The sequence below is a fragment of the Solanum dulcamara genome, chromosome 4 (assembly GCF_947179165.1).
Source record: "Solanum dulcamara chromosome 4, daSolDulc1.2, whole genome shotgun sequence".
NCBI lineage: Eukaryota > Viridiplantae > Streptophyta > Magnoliopsida > Solanales > Solanaceae > Solanum > Solanum dulcamara.
Genome location: NC_077240.1, coordinates 65,232,505 through 65,252,712, shown reverse-complemented (window position 1 = coordinate 65,252,712; position 20,208 = coordinate 65,232,505). Strand labels below are relative to the sequence as shown.

Below are 20,208 nucleotides of genomic sequence, written 5' to 3'. Positions count from 1 at the left end.
GGATAGGCTCAAGATAGCTCAGAGTAGACATCAGAGCTATACATATCATAGGCATCGACCATTGAGATTTGATGTTGGTGATAAAGTATTCCTCTGAGTATCGCCTATGAAGGGCGTGATGAGATTTTGAGGGCAGGGCAAGCTTAGCCCCAGATATATTGGGCCTTTTGAATTTTGAAGACAATTGGTGATGTTGCTTATGAGTTAGCCTTGCCTCTAGCATTCTCAGCTATTCATCCTGTCTTTTATGTTTTGATATTATGATGGTATATTCTAGATGAGTCTCAGGTGCTCTAGTATGATGCGGTTGAGTTAGATGATCGTCTAACCTTTATTGAAGAGCCGGTTGCTTTTCTAGCCAAAAATATAAGGCGATTGCGATCCAGAACCATTCCTATGGTTAAGGTCCATTGGAGACATCGTACAGTCGAGGAAGCTACCTTGGATACCGAGCAAAAGATGTGGGAGAATTCCCTGGCTTATTTGATCCTTTAGAAACTTCTTGACTTTTACTTTCACAAACGAAAGTTCTTTTAGAAATGGATGTTGTAATGATCTTCCTGGTTAATTTTTAGTTAATGCTTTCATTCCGTCATTTAGAGCATTCCTATAGCGATCCAAAGCCATTTATGTCTTGATAGCACTGATTATTTGGTGGTCGTTTGTTTGGGTTTTAATCTTGTTTCTCTATTTTGGAGCTTTTGAAACTTAAAAAGTTAATTTCGGTCATTACATCAGGTAAATAACCTCAGAACAAAATTCGGATAGTTCCAATAGCTCTGAAATAGCCAAATTAGGCTAGTAGCATGGTCGGCATGAGTATCAAGACTTTTAGTGTGCGTTTGGACCATTTGGTATTTTAGCCTTTGAAATTTGGCATAAGTTTGACTTTTGTCAATATTCTTGAAAAATGTGCTTGGGTGAAAATTTCGCCAGCGTGGTTAGTTTTTGAATGTTGAATTTGGTCTAGAATGAATATTCAGGCACTTTTAGAGGCTTCCTATCTAATCATGAGTCCCGTGTTGGAATTTGACTAAAAATGACATTTAGGTATAGGACCAACCTTTCATCATAATTACCTTGTATATAAATTTCGACTGTGCCATTGAGTTTGAAATATTAAATTTGGTGGGGTAGCATACCTCATTTGCATGCACGGGATTCTGAACAAATCTCAAACACCCTGTCGGAGACTTGGACAATGCCAAAGTTAGAGGTTGCAGCAGTTGCTGGTGCAAGGGTGATTTGCCCTTCGCATTTGTGGGTAGAGGGCTGCATTCGTGGAGCCCCAGCCGCCTTCGCGGTGCTTTGGGCAGTTGGCTTCCGCATTCACGAAGGTCTGTCAAGTCTTTCTCTAGGCATACGGGCAAGGGGCCGTATTCTCGGAGGCTTGGCTCCCCCTTCTCCTCATTCGTGATCTACTTTAGCCCCGTTCGCGAAGAAGGATTCCTTGTTCTTTTAATTAAAGACCAAGGATGAGATCAACTCATTCTTAAACTTTCAAAAGTTGATTCCTCTCTCATCTTTAGTCCGATTTATGTGATTCAAAGTCCCAGTGTCCAGAATCATTGTGTCTTCGTGGACGATCAGTTGAAAAGTGGTGGGGAGGCTTCGTTTGAGGTAAATTTGCTTGTATAGCTGTTGCCATGGTGTGATTTTTAGCTTTAATGGTGAAAATTATTTCATGATTTGATTCTCGCTCTTCTGAGCCCCGAATTGTGTTCCATTTTGGTACACAAGTTTAGAGAGGTAGTTAGGAACTTTTCATGGAGTCAATTTTGATATTATTGGAGCGGGTCTTATATTTCTATTTTTACTCCAAAATTGATCTGTATCTATTTTAAAATTTTTAATGTCAAAATGGCGTATTCACATTGTGTACCTAAATTTGATGGTGTGGCATCGTTCGTAGGCCGTTCGAAAAGGGAAAGCTCTGGTTCTTTGATTTGAAGCGCGCGTGATCGGCCTATAGGTAGGCTACGGCTTCCCGTTCCTTAGATTGAGCTTGACTATGTAAATTTCTGTTGACTAAGTTGAATTTGGGGTGGTTAGCTATTGAACCGTGTTTAGGTGTTTAGAAATCATGTCTTAGGTTTATTTCGGGGAATTTCAGAAACTTGTGAGCATGCTGTTATTTTCAAAGTGATCATCCATACCTTTTGGCCTTGTTAATTGCTATTTTTTATTGACATTGAGCATGTTGGCCTTAGTCTAGGTTTAGACTAGTGTTGCCATAGACCTGCGATATTTGGAGCCTTTAGGCTTTGCATTATTGATCATCCTTACCCTGTGGTGTGTATGAATGCTAATTTGGTTAACTGATTGAAGCTTGTTTGGCCTTAGTCTAGGTTTGACTAGTGCTTTCCTTTGTTTTGCCCCGACGTTGCTTCGACTGGCTGAGATCGTTATAGACTGGTGTAGCAGACTTGAGTCTGATAGTTTGTACCTTAGTTATGTTGTAACCTTGCTCCTTTGATACTCTATCCTTATCCCCCAATTATGTGGCTTTGCGATATACGTTGGTGACACCGAGTTTCATTTGGCTCAGGTGTTTGAAATGATTAACTAAGGGTGGACGGCGTTCCACGGTGACTTATGAACATATCTTGATATGGACACTCTCAAAAGCTACGTTGATACTTGCCAAGGGTCCAAATTCAAGGTTTGGCCTCAACCACATTGATACTTTTGGCGGGCATCCAGATTCAAGGTCTAGCATCAACCATATAAACATCTTCGGCGAGCATCCGCATTTAAGTTTCGGCCTCAATCACACTGATATCCTTGAAGAGCATGTGATTCAAGGCCCGACCTCTATACTTTAGGATTCTATTGGCTCGGGTTAAGGTTCTGGTACTATATTCTCCAGCTTTGGATGTGCGAGTTCAGTTCTCAATATTTTTGCTATTTTGTGTATCCGTCGGCCTTAGGGGGTCCACTTGAATTTTTTCCTTAAACTTGTGCACGAGTGTACCTTCTGGGTTTATGGGGGGAGGGGGCATTTAGGTGTATTTAGCTTATAGATTATCTTAGTTAGTTCTTTCTACACTCATGTGCATTACTTTACTTTAGACTTCCGTACTTGACCTCCATCCTGTTATATTCCTTCTTTTCATATTGCCTTTACTTTTCAAGCACAGTTGGTCTATGATGCCTATTGAGTACCTATTGTTTTGGTAACTATACTACACTCTGCATCTGTTTTCGTGATGCAGGTCCGAGCATCAGTTACCAATGTTGATTCCGGTCAACTATAGTCTACTTTGGAGGTATGGGTTAGCATTTGGCATTTTTGGATCTTCCTATCTCCATCTGTACGTGACTTGTCTTTTTCTTTTTGAGACAGTCTTTTTTTCTGTGGTCCACTTTTAGGATCTGTATCAGTATTTTGTAGTAGCTTTGTACTTGTGAATTTCAGGTTCTAGAAGAGATCTTATATTTCTCTGTGTATATGTTATTCAATGTGCTTCCGCTTATTCCTGTTGTTCCTGTTATTGTTTTAGTATTGCTTAGTTTCTACCTTTAATCTCATTACTCGCAGTTCCGGAATACGAATTGGCTTACCTATTGGTGAGTTATAGTAGATGTCATCGTGACTTGAGAAGTCGGACCGTGACAAGAACATATTTGTTCCAAAACAAAAAAGGATTTCTGTAAATGCATTGTAATGGTTCTTTAATGCCATTAACATTCATAAGGCATTTCTCAAATTAACTCTCCTCTTCACAACTCCTCCCCTTGCAAATCATTTATAAGAAGTGTCTTTGATAAACATAAGACACACCAAAAAAAAATATTTTCTATTTTGAACCAAAATTACTTTCAAGATAGTGGCCTGTCACGATATAGTGTTTATAATAAATTATTTATTATTTTATAATTCTTATCCAACATCAATATTTTTAGATTTTTTCCAACATAATGCTCATCTGCAGTACTTAATTTATTGTACTCAAATTCTTGTAGATGTTCATTGACAGTGTATCCGGATTTCTGGGTACAATATAGCATTTCACTTAGATTTATGTTGAGTATTGGAACCCGATAAAATTCGAATTCGCATCAAAAAGTCCAACATTGGGGAATAAAGCTCTCCCTAATAATTTTAAAATTACAAAAAATATAAATTTTAAGTACTATAATAAACTGAATTAAAATTCCTTTTAGAATATTTTTAAAACTTATTTAATAAATCTTAACAATTTATATGGCCAAGTTCACTAGTTAAAAAAGAAAGAAGAGACCGTAAGACTAAATTGGGAATCACCCTGTAGGTCATACGTGTAAACACCATTCTCTTGCCTCATTTACTAACACAACCAACATCATCTTACAAAAAAATGAGGATTGAAACTTTCATATAATCTTAACAAGGAACTTTGATCATTTTTTAGAAAATAATAAAATTCTAAATAAATAAGAGAGAAAATCAATTAATTTTTTAAAACAAAATGTTAGAAGAAATTCATTATGAAAAAAGTTATTATCAATAAGTTTGCATATCAACAGGCTAGAAAAAATAGATTTCAAATCATATATATGAATATATATTTTTGAGATAAGTGTCGAAACTATTCCTCTTTTTTGAGTTTTATACATAAACTATCAGTTATTAGTTTGAAAAACACACCTCTCTCTTTTATTCTACTTTCATCATAGTGTATGTACTACACTCTCTCTTTCATTTAAATTTTTTTGGTCACATTACACTCCACATGGACAAAACATTTCATCTTAACAAAAATTAAATAAACTATTAGAATTAGTTAAAATTAAGATTAAAGTATTAATATCTCCCACTCAAAAAAATTATAAAATAAAATATAAATATTTTTCTTACCTCACTCCACCACTTTCTCTCATCATACCCCTTCCCCCCTCCCCGACCCCAACTTTTTGGTTTTATTTTTATTTATTAAATTTCTTTTATAATTTATTTTAATAAATTCTTACTCCATCCCCCCCACCATCACAACCACAAAATAATGATTTAGATATTTTTTTTAAAACAAAAATTCTACCCCACCCTGCCTAACCCTCCGCTGTAACGACTCATTAGATCGTTTTGAGTACTAGGGCTTTTTATTTCATAAAAGACTCATCTCATAAATTTTTAATGGGTATTTTGGACTATTCGATAACTATAGTTATTTAAGTGATGGGTGAATGTAGAGAACTTATTTAATTAATGGGTTAAAGTGGTAATATATTTAATACCATATATCACTTATTTCATATTTATTAAAATAGTTAGTAGGACTATCACTTTTAGTACTTAATTAATTAGAAAAGAAAAGAAAAAAGGAACAGAACGTCGCACATCGAAGGCAACAACTGCAGGTTTGCCATTTAATTTCTTTTCTCTTCTTATCAACAATGTAAATACTAAAGAGCAAATCACTGATTGGTTAATGATTGATAAAGATTGCATGGCAAATGCAATTTCTAGAGAAAATTATGAATATTTTTTTTCTTAGCCGTATGCTGGAGTATTATAGTGGAATTCTCAATGAGGCATTAGTGGTCATTACAGGGAAAATCATTGGAAAATTATTATAGATTAACCATTGGGGTTGAGGTGATAAGAATGAATTATTTATAAGGCAATCTTCTGTATATTGTTGTGGTTTAGTTCATGATTTACGTGGATAAGTCTTAGTTTACGTGACTCGGCTTCAATTTTAACTATTATTATTTTGTTATTAGATTATAAATTATGTTTCGATATATTGAAATAGGTAATTGAATATTAGGTGTATTGTATTATATTTATACCATCAATTTTATGATTTTTAGAGGAAATTGAGACTTAACCCTTGCTTAAGATTTAGGAATATGAGACTTGAGGGCATTAAAATTTAGAAATTTGATTATAGTAATATGAGTGTCTACGGACTCGTGCATTTATGAATATTATATATTTGATAGAATGGAAACATGAGGCGTTGAAGAAAGGAAAGACATTGGTGAATTAGCTTGATTGACTTCCGGTTCTTCGGCTGAGGTAGGTTATGGTTTTATTCTATATCATAGATAGACTCTTAATAGTAATTGATAGTCATTGAGTAATGTGTGAAGTTTACTATGCATTTAATTGTGGTGATTGGTCTGAAATCCAAGACCGTGAAATCTATAATCTTGAAATTGTCCTATCAAAAATGGTATCTTGAATAAAGAAAGTTTAATAAAATATTGATAATGAAGTGGAATGTAATAATAAAGAATGATAAATTAATTATATTTGGATCAGGTGTCACGAGCCGATACGGTATGTTTGGATTGGGTGTCACGTTCCCGCACGATAATATTAAAGGAAAACAAATTAAAATGACTTAATGCTACCCAATCTTCAATAACTCATTTCCCAAAAAAGCGTGATGTGGAGGTCTGAGTCGTCATGTGTGATCTTAATATTGTTGACTGACTATGTAATTGTTCATTGTGTTGTCACTTGATCTTGATCTTATTGGTTGTCACCTGTTAAGTGTTATGGTTGATTTCCCGCTACTACTTTATGGATATTGATTTCTATTTTGAGTTAGTCGATGATACCTACTCAGTACATGTTGTCCTGTACTGACCCCTACTTGTATTTTTCTTTTTTTTATTTTGTGGAGTGCAGCGAGTGTTCCATCGACTTCGACTCGACCTCACCTCTAGTCAGTCTCCAGTTCATCAGATTGCAGGGTGAGCTATCCTTCTAGCTCGTGATGGATTCTCTCGGTCATGGCATGGTGTCCTTAGTTTTCGAACACGTTATGTTAATTATTTATTCTGATGTTTGATATTTCCAGACATAGTTTAAAATTTAGATGTACTTTATGTGATGACTTTCAGATTTTGGGGAACGTTACGTAATAGATTTTAGTGGCTTTTGTTATTTCTGACTTTAATAAGATTGAGTTTCCGTATTATTATCGTGATTTATAAATTAAATCGGTAATGTAAGTTGGGGTTCGTATCGTTGGTTCTCCCACCTAGGAGGTTAAGTGTGGGTGTCACTCATGGCCCATTTTGGGTCGTGACATCCGTTTTCATTTCTTTTTCTCGTTTTGTGTTATATATATATGATTTTAGGAAAGTATTTTTTACTTGCCGCAAGACTTTTCTTAAAATAAAAGTTTTATTTCTGTTATACTTGTTTCGCAAGTAGGAAAAAATATTTCCCCAAAAATATATGTACATATCTAATACAAAATGAGAAAAATATAAAAACAATTATATAAATTAAGAGCGGAGGGTTAGATGAGTGGATATAATATTTTATTTTAAAAAATAAAAATAATAACATTTGTTATGAAGAAGTGGGGGAAGAAGGTGAAGTATGATTTTTTTAAAAAAAATATTTTATAAAAGAGATTTAAAAAAATTTAAAAAATAAAAGGATGAGGTTGGGGGGAGATTGCATGAGCAAAATATTTTAAATTTTATTTTTTAAAAAAATTATTTCTTTTTTTAAAAAGTAAATTTTTTATAAAAAATAATTTCTTTTTTTGGGATAGAAATACTTTAATTTTTATTTTTTAACTAATATTAATAGTTTATCTAATTTTTGAATATTTCAAGCATGTGAAATGTCATGTGACAAGATTTTTTAGAAAAATTAAGAGAGTACAGAGAGTGTATTACACACCACTTGAGTGTGTTTCTTAAAATAATAAGTGATAGTTTAGATATGATATTTTTTAATGTTTTTTAAAGCCTCTCTACAAAATTTTGATTTAGTCCACCATACCGCACCAGAATTTATGTCGTTGCTTTTGAATCCTAAACATCTATGCTAATTTTGTTTAAGGTCAAATGCATACACAATTTTTTTTAATTTGTCCCCAAATTTTATTTTGACATTCCAATTCAATCTTATTTTATATTTATCCTCCAACTTCATTTTTCATTTATCATTTATCATTTATCATTTATCATTTATTATTTAATTACAAAATGCTGACCGGATAAATTGATGAGATTACTCACCTTTCAAAGTATGTGAAGGATCCTTTTAAACTTTAATATTCAAGTTTTTTTCGTTAACAATTTTCTTCCCTATTTTTTTATGTTCTCTTCAATCCCATTTTGTTCTTTCATTTACTTTACTTATTGGTTTATTTTCTTTATCTACCTCCTTTTCTATTTAATCTCTCTCTCTATGTTGTATATAATATTCTTTATATTTTAATTTATGTAATTCATTTATTTTATATAAAATTTGAAATATCAATTATATTTTACTTTATAAAGAATTAAATAATATATTAAAATAATAAGTAAATAGCTTGAATGAGGAAAATAATATTATATTAAAATTTAGAATTATAATTATTGAAATAATGTCAAATATCTTGTTGATGCCACATAAATTAAAAAAAGATGGATATATTTATAGTAACATAAACTCAATGTTTGTAACACTAATTTGATCTCAATGATAAATTTTGTAATCAATTGAATATAGTTAATTAATATATATTCTTACATTGCTTTAGATGATAATTAAATTGATACAAAATTATTGTAAACGCCAAAAAAATCTGAATGATTTGGAGAAAATAAAATATGTGGCATTATTTAATTGGATGCTCTTTTACTTTTTTAAGGTTTGTCTAACATGTGTTAAACATATATAATGGATAAAAGTTTTTATGTTTAGATGATATGTGAAAAATGAAATTGGAGAATTAAATTGAAACAAGGTTAAGTTAAAGTCACGAAATAAAATACGAAACAAACTTATATTAAAGTGCCAAAATAAAATTTAACAAGAAGTCAAAGAGACCTGTGTATATGTTTAGCCTTTGTTTAGTTATGATGAGTGGGTTGCTATAAATTTGCTTAAGGATAATGACTCTTTATGTGGCAATTATAATCAGAGAAAGAGAGTCGTGACTCGGGACATTATGAAACAAAAATCAACACACGTGTCAAATAATCCAGCTGCAGTATATAAAAAAAAAATGAAATTGGTCAAAAAAGAAAGTATACTTTTTGCACTACACTCCAATATGGCAATTGACAAGAAAAAGGAAAAAAGTATGTTCACGCCATAATTATTAACTAAAAGCCAGCTAGCCGATTAGAATGTTACTCCCTGTTTTAATTTATGTAATATATTTTTAATTAATTTTAAAAAAAATGATAGACATCTTTTTTATTTAATAAATAATGATAATATAAATGGTTATACTTGTTTAAGGTAGATTTAAAATATTGTCGAGTCATCTCATATTTGATAAACTTAGTATTTCGCTAAATTACATCTCATAAATTAAAATAGGGAGTACATAAAATTAGCAAACCTCAATAATGCAACACATAAGCATCATACTGAACATTAGCATCTCCAGTTTTGAAATCCCATGAATGAGTAGTAGCCTGAACATATCCTGTAGCAAATCGGAAAAGCCCACTGCCACCGATCACTGCCATCTCTCTCACCTTCTCGAACACAGGATTCCGTCCAAGTACAGTGAAAGTACTTCCATTATATTTCCCTTCAATAAAAGCAAAATTCATGACCATCATTAACCCAACATCATTAAGTGAAGCAGCAGCATAAAACCCTTGTGCCCTTCCAACAATCTTGGAACTCAGCTCTGGTCCTAGTGTTAAGGCATTATCTATCATATTCATTTGGCCAAACCCTGTTGTGGTGTTTTTGGGTGGTGGAATAATAATCATTGATGTTGGTTTTGAGCCACTTAGGATATCATGCCAATAAAATCGGAAATGACTGAGTTTTTCCTTTTTTGCCCTCATAGACTTTTTATTTATGGATTTTCCAAAAATATAATCTTTTTCTTCTCCGGTAGCCGGAAAGGCAACCAGAGAAAGGAGAAGGGAAATGGTGAAGATTTGGATTATTAGTTTGGCCATGGAAGTAAAATTCTTTGAGACACTTGGTAGAGAATGAAATTATATGGTGTGTGGATACCTGTTTTTTATAGTAAGTTAAAAAGGCAAAAATGTTAACATATGTTAATTAAGTACCATAACTTGGACAATTTATAAAAGCATAATACATAATATAATTATTAATTTGGCTTCGACTATCATTTATGTTTTTTAAAATTTTATTAGTACACAAGTAGATATTTTACCTATTTAAAATTTGAACAAATAGACACATTTGTCCTGCAATTTTGTGTCCTACGTGTATTATGCCACATAGAACACGTGCGTCTACTTATTAAATTTTGTACGAGCTTAAGTGTATACTTATGCACGTCCAAAGTTGGAGTGTGTAGATGCCAGCTAAATCGAAGTTAAAAGACATATTTATGTGTTATATGCATTTATAACATTTGGGATAGTAGTGTGGCACTTTTAAATTATTTATATTTGAGTTAAGTTATTGACGATCCCATAAAGTTATCTGCATATTTCACTTAAACACATCAACTAGGTTTATTACCTATTGAAGACCTAAATTGTTCGAAATGAGTACCTATTAAACACAAAATGTTGATGTGGCAAAAAAAATATTTTTCACTTTTCTTGTGCGCGTGAAACAATCTGAAATAAGGTTTTATTTTTAATTTTTTGAAAATGCTTACACTTTTTCTTCTTGACACTTGACATTGTAAATAACTTTAAAATTTTCTAATATTTTTTAAAATAATAAGTTTTAATCCAAAAAAGAAAAAGCACTCCCACCCACCCCTTTCAGTCGTTTTCTTTACCATTTTGTCTCCATTTTTAAAAAAATTCTATTTCTTTTCAATCTTTATGAAAAACAAAAAATTGAATCAATTAATGAAATTTGCAAAAATAAAGAAGGTAAAAAAAATTTAGATATCGGAGTGAAAAAAGTTAGTCGACGTCCGTCCATCTTCATTTTCAACCACCTCCGAACAAATATATCACCACTCAAATTAAAATGTAACTCATTAGACTAATCAAAAATTATATCAGAGAGTTCGATTAAATTAATTTGGCTCCTCTCAATTTTTCTTTGTTTCGATTTTGAGATGATTAATCAAACTCCCTTCTTCATCACTCTTGTAGCAATTTCTCTCTATATCTTTCACTCTCAAACATTAGGTATGAAAAATAATTCTTTTAATAAACTAAATATGCAAGCAATTTGAGAAGAAAGTTGGGTTTTGTGGTTTTGGAAAAGAAAATGTAGTTGTAGAAGATAGGGGGTTGGGTAGGGTGGGGTCAGGTAGAGTGGGATGTCATTTTAAAAAATTAGATAGAAAATGTATTTGAAATAATTTTTATTTTTTTAAAACATAAAATTTATCATTTTAATAATTTTGGGGCCCACTGCCAATTGTCATCTTTTAATTTGTCATTTTAGCATGTTGCCATGTATCACATACTTTTTAAATTTTTTTGTTGATTATTTAAAAATGTCTAATAGAAACATGTTTTGAATTATTAAAAGTGTTCAATAAATAATAGTGATAATAAAGGTGTCTAAGTAAAATATATAAATAACTTTAAAAGATCGTGATGACTTAAGCCTTTATATTTTACACCATCAAGTTAATATAAAGGCAATAAAGTAACCACTCACTAAAATTTTTTATTCTTACCTGACTATGTAGCGAATAAAATGTCTTGGTTAATGATAATATAACAAGATTATGATTTTTGTTAATTTATTCTTTAACTATCAAAATAGGTGGAGCTAGAAGAAATTAGTACCATTTTATGATAGATTTGATCACAATTTTGACAGTATGAGGGGTAGATTTGTATACGCGATAGAAAATGTATGTCATCATAAGAATGAGCGGTGTAGTAATTAAAAACATTCTTCAAAACTATTTCTGTTCATAATTATTTGTTTATGTTTGACTTAATATATCACTTTTTTTAAAAAAATAATTTTATTATTATAAGTCAATTAGTATAAATTCAACATATTGAAAAATAAATTAAAAATAATTAATACTTAATAATAAGAAAGATATAAAATAGAAAATATTTGTGAATTTTTAAATTAAATATATTAAAATAAATATTATTTTAAGTATAGTAAACCACTAAAAGTAAATGGAGAGAGGGAGGGAATTTCAACCTAAAATAAAAAATAGTCAAGCGTAGAATTTAAGTGTTGTTTCCAACTTCAAACTAAATTAAATGGGTGGATTTCAAAATTTTCTTATTTCTAGAATCTGTGTGTTCACACCAAAATGTCAACAATATCCCCTTAACTTTTCGCGAAGAACTTCTTACCTCTGTTGGATATTTGACATTTAAAATTCAATTAAATTTGAACTCGTTTAAAAAATTCTCACAATAAAATTTTAATGAAGTGTATAAAACAATTAAAAGTCTATGTTATGTAACAAATTCCACCGACTCCTTAAACATGCTTTTCACTTAAGGGACATGAATAAATGATTAGGTTAACAAGCAATAGAGAGTGGATGATGACTAACATAAATATAAATATATCACACCGTTTTTGTACGTGGAAGTGGTAAACGACCTAAACCTTCATTAATTGATGTGGGCATGCTTTTCTTGAATTTCAATATCAAGTTTGAAACGTACAAATGACACTGATGACTCAAAAGTCATACTCCTATTTAAATTTATATTATAAAAATTTGAGTAAAATTAGCATTTAACAAAAAAATAATTCAAAATTACATTTATAAATAAGTCATAATATTTATATGATATAAGGTTTGTAAAATTTATATTTTTATATTTCATTTTATTTTATTTTTGGAACTATCAGTAAAACTTACAACTTTAATCCTTCGAGTGAATATTTTGCAGTGACTATTTTGCAACTTGTTTACTGTATAATATCTCGTAAACTACACAAAAAAAATAAATATAAATTGCATTAGATAAAAACTCGATACAACAAACTCATAACTAAATAGAGGCTGAATTCGATCCCCAAGTATCCTGCATGGGAGATCCACCTCCCAACCAGTCAACCATACCCGTTCGGCCTTATATTTCATAGGAAAAAGGATCAAATATGCCCCTGAACTTATCGAAAATGTCTAGATATACCCTCCGTTTGAAGTTTAGCTCACTCATGCCCTCATCGTCTACATTTGGGCGCACATATATTCCTTTCAGCGTTAGTTGCTTTGTTGAAATTTTTATTTTATTTTATATTACACGTGTAATTGTCAAATCATCATTTAATTGACATATGACATTTATATTAACTAATTCGACCCAAAAAAACCGGCCCATTCGATCCAAAAAAGCCGACCCACCCGACCCCAAAAAAACTTTTTAAGCCTATTTTCTTCAAAATCCCTAAATGGGTCTTTTCCTCTCCACTTTCTTCTTCTGCGCCGTTGCATTTCTGAGAAGAAGTAATGAGAAGTTCACGCCACTAGGGTTTTGAGAAGATTACTCCCAAACATTGCATTTCAAATTTTTAAAAAATGAGTCAGGGTTCGAGTGTTTCAAGTAGGTCGAGGATGCCTTTTTAGGCTTTTTTTTGTTTGTTTTTTGGTGGTCTCGAGATGATGTTTTCAAATACTTTATTACATTTTTGTAGCTTTTGATGTGTTTGGCTTGATGTGGTCCCTCTAATTTTGTTTTGAATTTACATTTTCTTTCATGTATTTTGAAGGATGATGAAGTTGATATTGTGTAGCATGTGTGGGTATTTGATTGTGTATGCCAAGGTCACATGAAATCTATTATTTAATGTTAAAGGATGTGCTTTTTTATGCCTTTGTAGGCTTTGTTTTGTTTGCTTTCGGTGGTCTCGAGATGATGTTCCATTTACTTTATTATATTTTTGTAGCTTTTAATGTGTTTGGTTTAATGTGGTCCCTCTGATTTTGTTTTGAATTTACTGTTTCTTTCATGTATTTTTGAAGGATGATTGATGAAGTTGATATTGTGTTCAACTATGGAGGTAGTTGAGTCATTTCACCTGAGTTGGCATATACTAAGAAATTGGTGCACTTTTGACATAGTTTTGACCCTGAATTATTGAGTCATAAAGATATATGTGATGAGTTTACTTCCAAGCTAGGGCTTTCTCAGATTAAACAATTGATAGCCACTGGTCCCTCTGGTAAGTATTATATAGTAGATGGAGATGATGGAATTAGGGTCATCCTAAGCCTATTGTGTGAGAAATTTAAAGTTGTCAACTTCTTTGTTGTGGAGAAGGGTGAGCTCACAGTCTTTGCTCAACCTATCACACAACATACTAAAATATTTTCTACTATTGTTGAGGTTGGTACAAACTGTGAACACACTATTGGTTCTGATTGTGAATGGAATCTTTTTGAGGGTGAGGAATATGATAATGAGTGGATGGAGGCTATTAGTAAGGAAAATAGAAGAGTAGTAGATGATAGGTTGAAAAACTACAAGGAATTGCAAGTTGAAATGTCATTTAAGGATATGAAAGAAGGTAGACAGGTTGTGAATTTTTATGCATTAGCTAACAAAAGGGCTTTGACTATAATCAAGTGTGACTCACAGAGAACTAGGTATGGTTGTGAAGAGGGGTGTCCCTTTAGGTGTTTGATTTCAAGAGCTGGTAAGACTGAAGGATTTAAGATAAAGACTCTCATCAATAAACACACATGTGAAGATGCCTTTTTTAATCCTAGAGCTGATTTAGCCACATTATCTCAATACTTCAAAAACAAGCTTCAAAATAATCTCAAGTACAAGGTAAAAGATATGAGAGAAGAACTTAAGTTGAATGTGTCTCAATCCATGCTTAAAAGGACTAAGTGTATGATTCTTGAGAAGTTGGAAGGTAGTTATATAGATGACTACAACAATCTAGAGGCTTATGCCCAAGAGATTAAACAGTCTAATCTAGGAAGTGATGTTTTGATAAATATCTCCAAGGATGCTCTAGCTAAAGGAAAAAGAAAGTTTTTGAGGATGTACATGTGTTTTGATGCTCTAAAAAAGGCTGAAAATCTTATTTGAGGCCATTAATTGGAGTTGATGGTACATTCTTGAAAGGTATATGTAAGGACATGTTGTTGGTTGCACAAGGACAAGATTCTATAAATAGTTTCTTTCCACTAGCATGGACAATAGTGGACAAAAAAATAAGCAGGACATGGTGCTGGTTCATTGAGTTATTGAAGGGGTCTTTAGACCTTAAAGATGGTACATGAATCACATTCATTTCAGATATGCAAAAAGTATGATTTCCAACTTTTACTTTTAGATTCTCATATTTTAATTTCATGTTTCTCATTTTTTTGTTTCATTGTTACAGTAATTATTAGATGCTGTTGAAAAAGTCTTGTCTGAAGCTCAGCATAGATATTGTGTGAGACATATTGAGAGTAACTGGTGCAAAAAGTGGAGGAGTGGTCAAATGAGGAAGCTTATGTGGTGGTGTGCATGGAGTTCATATGATGACGAGTTCAAGGACTAGTTGAATAAGTTAGGATTGTTATCAACAGATGCTGCAAGGGATTTGGTGAAATATCCACCAAAGGCATGGTGTAGAGCTTATTTTGATACTCAGTGTAAGAACATGATGGTTGATAACAATTTCACTGAGTCATTCAATGCATGGATCCTTGAGGCTAGAGAAAAGCCAATAATCAAGATATTAGAAGACGTAAGAGTAAAAGTGATGGGATTGCTAAGGAAAAATAAAAATAAGTTGAGGACTTAGGTTGCTGATTTTAGTCCAACTTACATGAAGTTGTACCTTGAATTTAGGGCCATAGCACATTATTGTAAGGTGGAATTCAATAGAGATTGGGGCTATGAAATGTCTGATGGAGAAGATAGACACACTGTCAATCTTGAGCAAAACAAATGTACCTGTAGAATTTGGGATTTATCAGGTATTCCCTGCCCTCATGCCATTAAACCTTTGACACACAAAAAAGTTGATCCCAAAATTAAAATTCATTAGTGGTATAGCAAGGAGGCTTACATGCTAACCTATAAACAGAAGATGCAGCCTGTAAGAGGTCAAATGTTCTGGAAGGTTAATCCTTCAAATGTAATATTGCCTCCTGATGTTGTGAAACAAGTTGGCAGACCTAAAGTGAAGAGGAATAGAGAATCAGATGAAACAAGCAAAAGAAAAGGTGAGTGGTCCCAATCCAGAAAGGGCACTCAAATGACATGTAGTAACTGTGGTGAACCAAACCACAATAAAAAGAGTTGTTACAAGGTAAGCTACAAAATACTTATTGGCAATATTCCTTTTTTCTTACTTTTTCTTATTGTAAGTTCATTAAAAACATACTTATTGATTGCAATTTTTTGATAGAAAAAATCTGCTAAAAATAATGCATATTCAAGGAAAGGATTGACTGGCACCAGTTCACAATCAAGAACAATGAGAAGTGAATATGAGACTGAGACTGGTACACAAGAGTCTACTTTTCAACCACAAGCTGCAACACAAGAGTTTGAACCATATGGCCCTGATGTTGGAAATGAAGAAGACCCACCCCTAAAACCAATAGTGATTTGTGAATCAGATTTACAGACTGAAAAATTGAAGACAAGAATTATTTCAATTGGTACAAGAAAAAATCAATCTACTTGAGATCACACTGGTGCCTCAGTGCCAATTAATCTACCGTATTCTCCAATCAAAACAACATGGAAGGAAAAAGAAGTTGTCCCTTCCAGACATGTGCAAATGGTGGCAAAAAAGAAAAGGACCAAGATGATGGGAGTTAAGGGAAGAGGAGAACCAGTACTCGATGATGATTTTTAGTAATTTATTTTCTATGTTAGTTTTTGTCTTAATCCTCTGATAGTTAACCACAGTTGATTGACAAACAATATAGCTTGTAGTAATTTTTTGATGGCTAGTTCATTTATCATATGAGGATTAAGTTAGGTGAAACTTTCAGTGGCACCTTCTTTTCAATGATGTTGATATGCATAAGCAAATGATTTCCAGTTCTACATTCTTACTTCAAGTCTTTAACTTGTCACCACAAGAAAAAATGTAAAAGACAACAGAAAAATTAACAAGATATGTAAAAGCATTAATCAAAAGGTATTCACTCACTCCTAGCCTTGTCTTATAATCAATTTCCAGTTCTCCTTCCTTAATCTAACACATCAGGTTTGGTAATGTAAAGGAGCCAGAGGTTATGAAACTGGCAAATCATAACTAAATCAAAATATGAACTAGAATTTCAAAGTCATCAACCACATCATATATGTTTAATATTTTCTAAGTTAAACATTACAAAATAGAAATGACAAAAGTTAGAAATTCCTAGTTCATCATCCAAAATGTGATGAATTTTGTGAAAAAACACCAGGACATAGCTAACACAATTCATATTTTATAGATTTTTTTCTTACATTTTTGTTTTCCATTCCTATTATGCACCAAAGACTTATCGACAACAACCTCTTCATTATCGCGTTCACGTTTTCTTCAATATCAGATGCCAAATACTTTTCACGATCAACAATCCTTGTCTCCAAAGCTTTCTTTTCACGATGGATATTGTCATTTTTCATCTTTAAATTGTGGATGAAATTTGCAACTCTAGGATGGAGTGGATCATCAACCCATTTTCAGAAATCACATTTAAAACCTTGCACAAAATATGAACTTGAAATTAATGGTGGTCGAAAATTTTAAAATCAATGAAATTGTATGATAAATTTACATTAGGCTTAGAACACTTATAAAAGCGTCTTCCAGCATTCGTTGGAGTAAAAATCGTGAAAATCCTCGTTGCAATACCACAATGACAATTTATCCTCGACCTACTTGAAACACTCGAACCCTGACTCATTTTTTAAAAATTTGAAATGCAATGTTTGGGAGTAATCTTCTCAAAATCTTAGTGGCGTGAACTTCTCATTACTTCTTCTCAGAAATGCAGCGGCGCAGAAGAAGAAAGTGGAGAGGAAAAGACCTATTTAGGGATTTTGAAGAAAATAGGCTTAAAAGGTTTTTTTGGGGTCGGGTGGGTCGATTTTTTTGGATCGGGTGGGTCGGTTTTTTTGGATCGGATTAGTTAATATAAATGTCATGTGTCAATTAAATGATGATTTGACAATTACACGTGTAATATAAAATTAAAAAAATTCCAACAAAGCAACTAACACTGAAAGGGGTATATATGCGCCCAAATATAGACGGCAAGAGCATGAATGATCTAAACTTCAAATGGAGAATATATCTAGACATTTTCAATAAGTTCAGGGACATATTTGATCGTTTTTCCTATTTCATATTATTTGTGTTACGACAAAAACCTTTAAATAAAAGTTTCAATTAAATAATTTCTCAACACAACAAAGCTATCTTTTTCGATCCGTACAGGGAATATTTATTATTTATATTGATAGAGCATATATTATTGGACCAAACTTTACGTTGCAAACTGTTGCTGTCTCAGAATATTGTCTGACGTGATTGGAGCCACTTGTGCGTAAGCTTTTTGTTCAATATGGGTTTGCTTAGAAAGGAAGCAGAGTTATAACATTGAATAGTGGTACCAACAGTATCATACACGTTTTTTGAGGTGGTATCGACATTTAAAAATAATGACAAATGAATAACTGATATTAACACTATTATACGAAATATAAGCAGAAAATTTATATAATAATTTTTTTTAAAGTGTACTAATAAAACATAAGTCAAAACAAATTACTATAACTCTCCTCGACAAGTTAAGTTTATCTTTTATTATGTCCAAATTTTTGTTTGGACAAGTAATTTACTTTTTAATAATATACCTAAGTAATTAATGAGAAACTTACATAAATAACTATAGTTTTAGGGTTATTAAGTTTGAATAGCTATAAATTATATATTTACTAAAAATAACTACATTTTGTATCATTAAATCGTTGTATTCTTGTATAATTTTTTATTTTTTAAATTTACACATCAATACAAACTTAATTCAAATGCAGTAAATAAGGAAAAATAGTTACTGTAACTAATATGCCCTAGTTTCATGTTCTTAAAACATAAAGTATTCGTGTATATTTTTTTTTTAAAAAAATTATATACTAATACAAAATAAATTTGAATGAGTAAAATAAGGCAAAGTTGTTACACATACCCTATATTCGTGCCCTTAAACCTCTCAACTTCCCATTATTAATTAACAACTATTATTTACCATAAATTATAGGAATGAAAAGAGATTAACGACAAAAACTCAAGATACATCTCTTCTTTCATTTCCATTGTTCTTATTCTATAGTTTTGAAGGTATTCAATATCATTTTCTTGGAGTTACCTTTCGTTAGTGTATTCGATTAACTTATGTATTTGTAAAATTATATTGTATGTTATTTTTTCAGTAGACGAATTTCATGGCTAGCATAATGATATTGATCAAGTATTTAGAAGATGGAACGAAGAAAATTGCTGCATTGAATATAGCATTGATGGAATACATTTACATATTTACATTTGAATACTTTTATAACGAATGAATACAAGTGTACAATGTTTTCTACATAGAGCACCATATTGGTTATATGATCGGGAAGATATCATAATGCTCTGTCACGACCCCGATCTTTTGTAACTAACACCCACACTAACTCTCCAGTGGGAGAACCATTTTTACAGCCTAATCTATCAAACTTATGAGATAAAACAATTAAAGACTTTCGAAAGCAGGAATAAAATCAAAATAAGACTGAGTTTCCATAAACTCAATAAAACAATTTAAATATCCATCGAAATGCAAAAACATCCTAGGAACTGAAAGTCGTCCGTACCAAAACTAACCAAATGTCAATATAAGAAAAGGGAAACACTCCCAAAAGAAGTCATAATATTAAACGATTGTCTGAACATCTGAGTCCCGGGCGAAGGACTTATACAATGAGGAAGTCCACGACAACATGACAGAATAGCTCACCCTTGGACTTTGAACAAGCTTCTACTCTTCTAAACGAGGTCTCTCCACAACCGGCTGAATATACCCTGTACTCAACAAAAGGCAAAAAAAGAGTAGTATCAGTACACAAAAATAATGGTATACTGGTAAGATCACGCGGTTAACCAGTAAGTAGATCATAGACAAGTAAATTCAACACAATAGGCATACACATACGAAATAAGTCAACTAATCTCAAGTTCAACCACATTCAGCAATATAACAACTCAATATCTTCTACATGCCATAACTTCACACAAGGGTCCTCTCAAGGGACCTTTAAATAATCAACTTTGTGTCGGAATATGACACCCGATCCAATTGTGTGTTGGAACGTGACACCCGATCTAACATACCACAATCACAAGTACATTCAATATTATAGCAT

At 32.0% G+C, this 20,208-nt stretch overlaps 1 protein-coding gene across 1 annotated transcript; it reads right to left on the bottom strand.

Annotated features, from left to right (window-relative positions):
• Positions 1-9,238: 9,238 nt before the first annotated feature.
• LOC129885045 (dirigent protein 22) lies at positions 9,239-9,935 on the bottom strand. Its single transcript, XM_055959273.1, has one exon. The coding sequence runs from the start codon at positions 9,868-9,870 to the stop codon at positions 9,295-9,297; it is 576 nt and encodes a 191-aa protein (XP_055815248.1). The 5' UTR covers positions 9,871-9,935; the 3' UTR covers positions 9,239-9,294.
• Between the last annotated feature and the right edge of the window lie 10,273 nt (positions 9,936-20,208).

Excerpts from the sequence above, each read along its gene's own strand:
- LOC129885045 (XM_055959273.1), bottom strand. The coding sequence starts at position 9,870 with ATGGCCAAACTAATAATCCAAATCTTCACCATTTCCCTTCTCCTTTCT.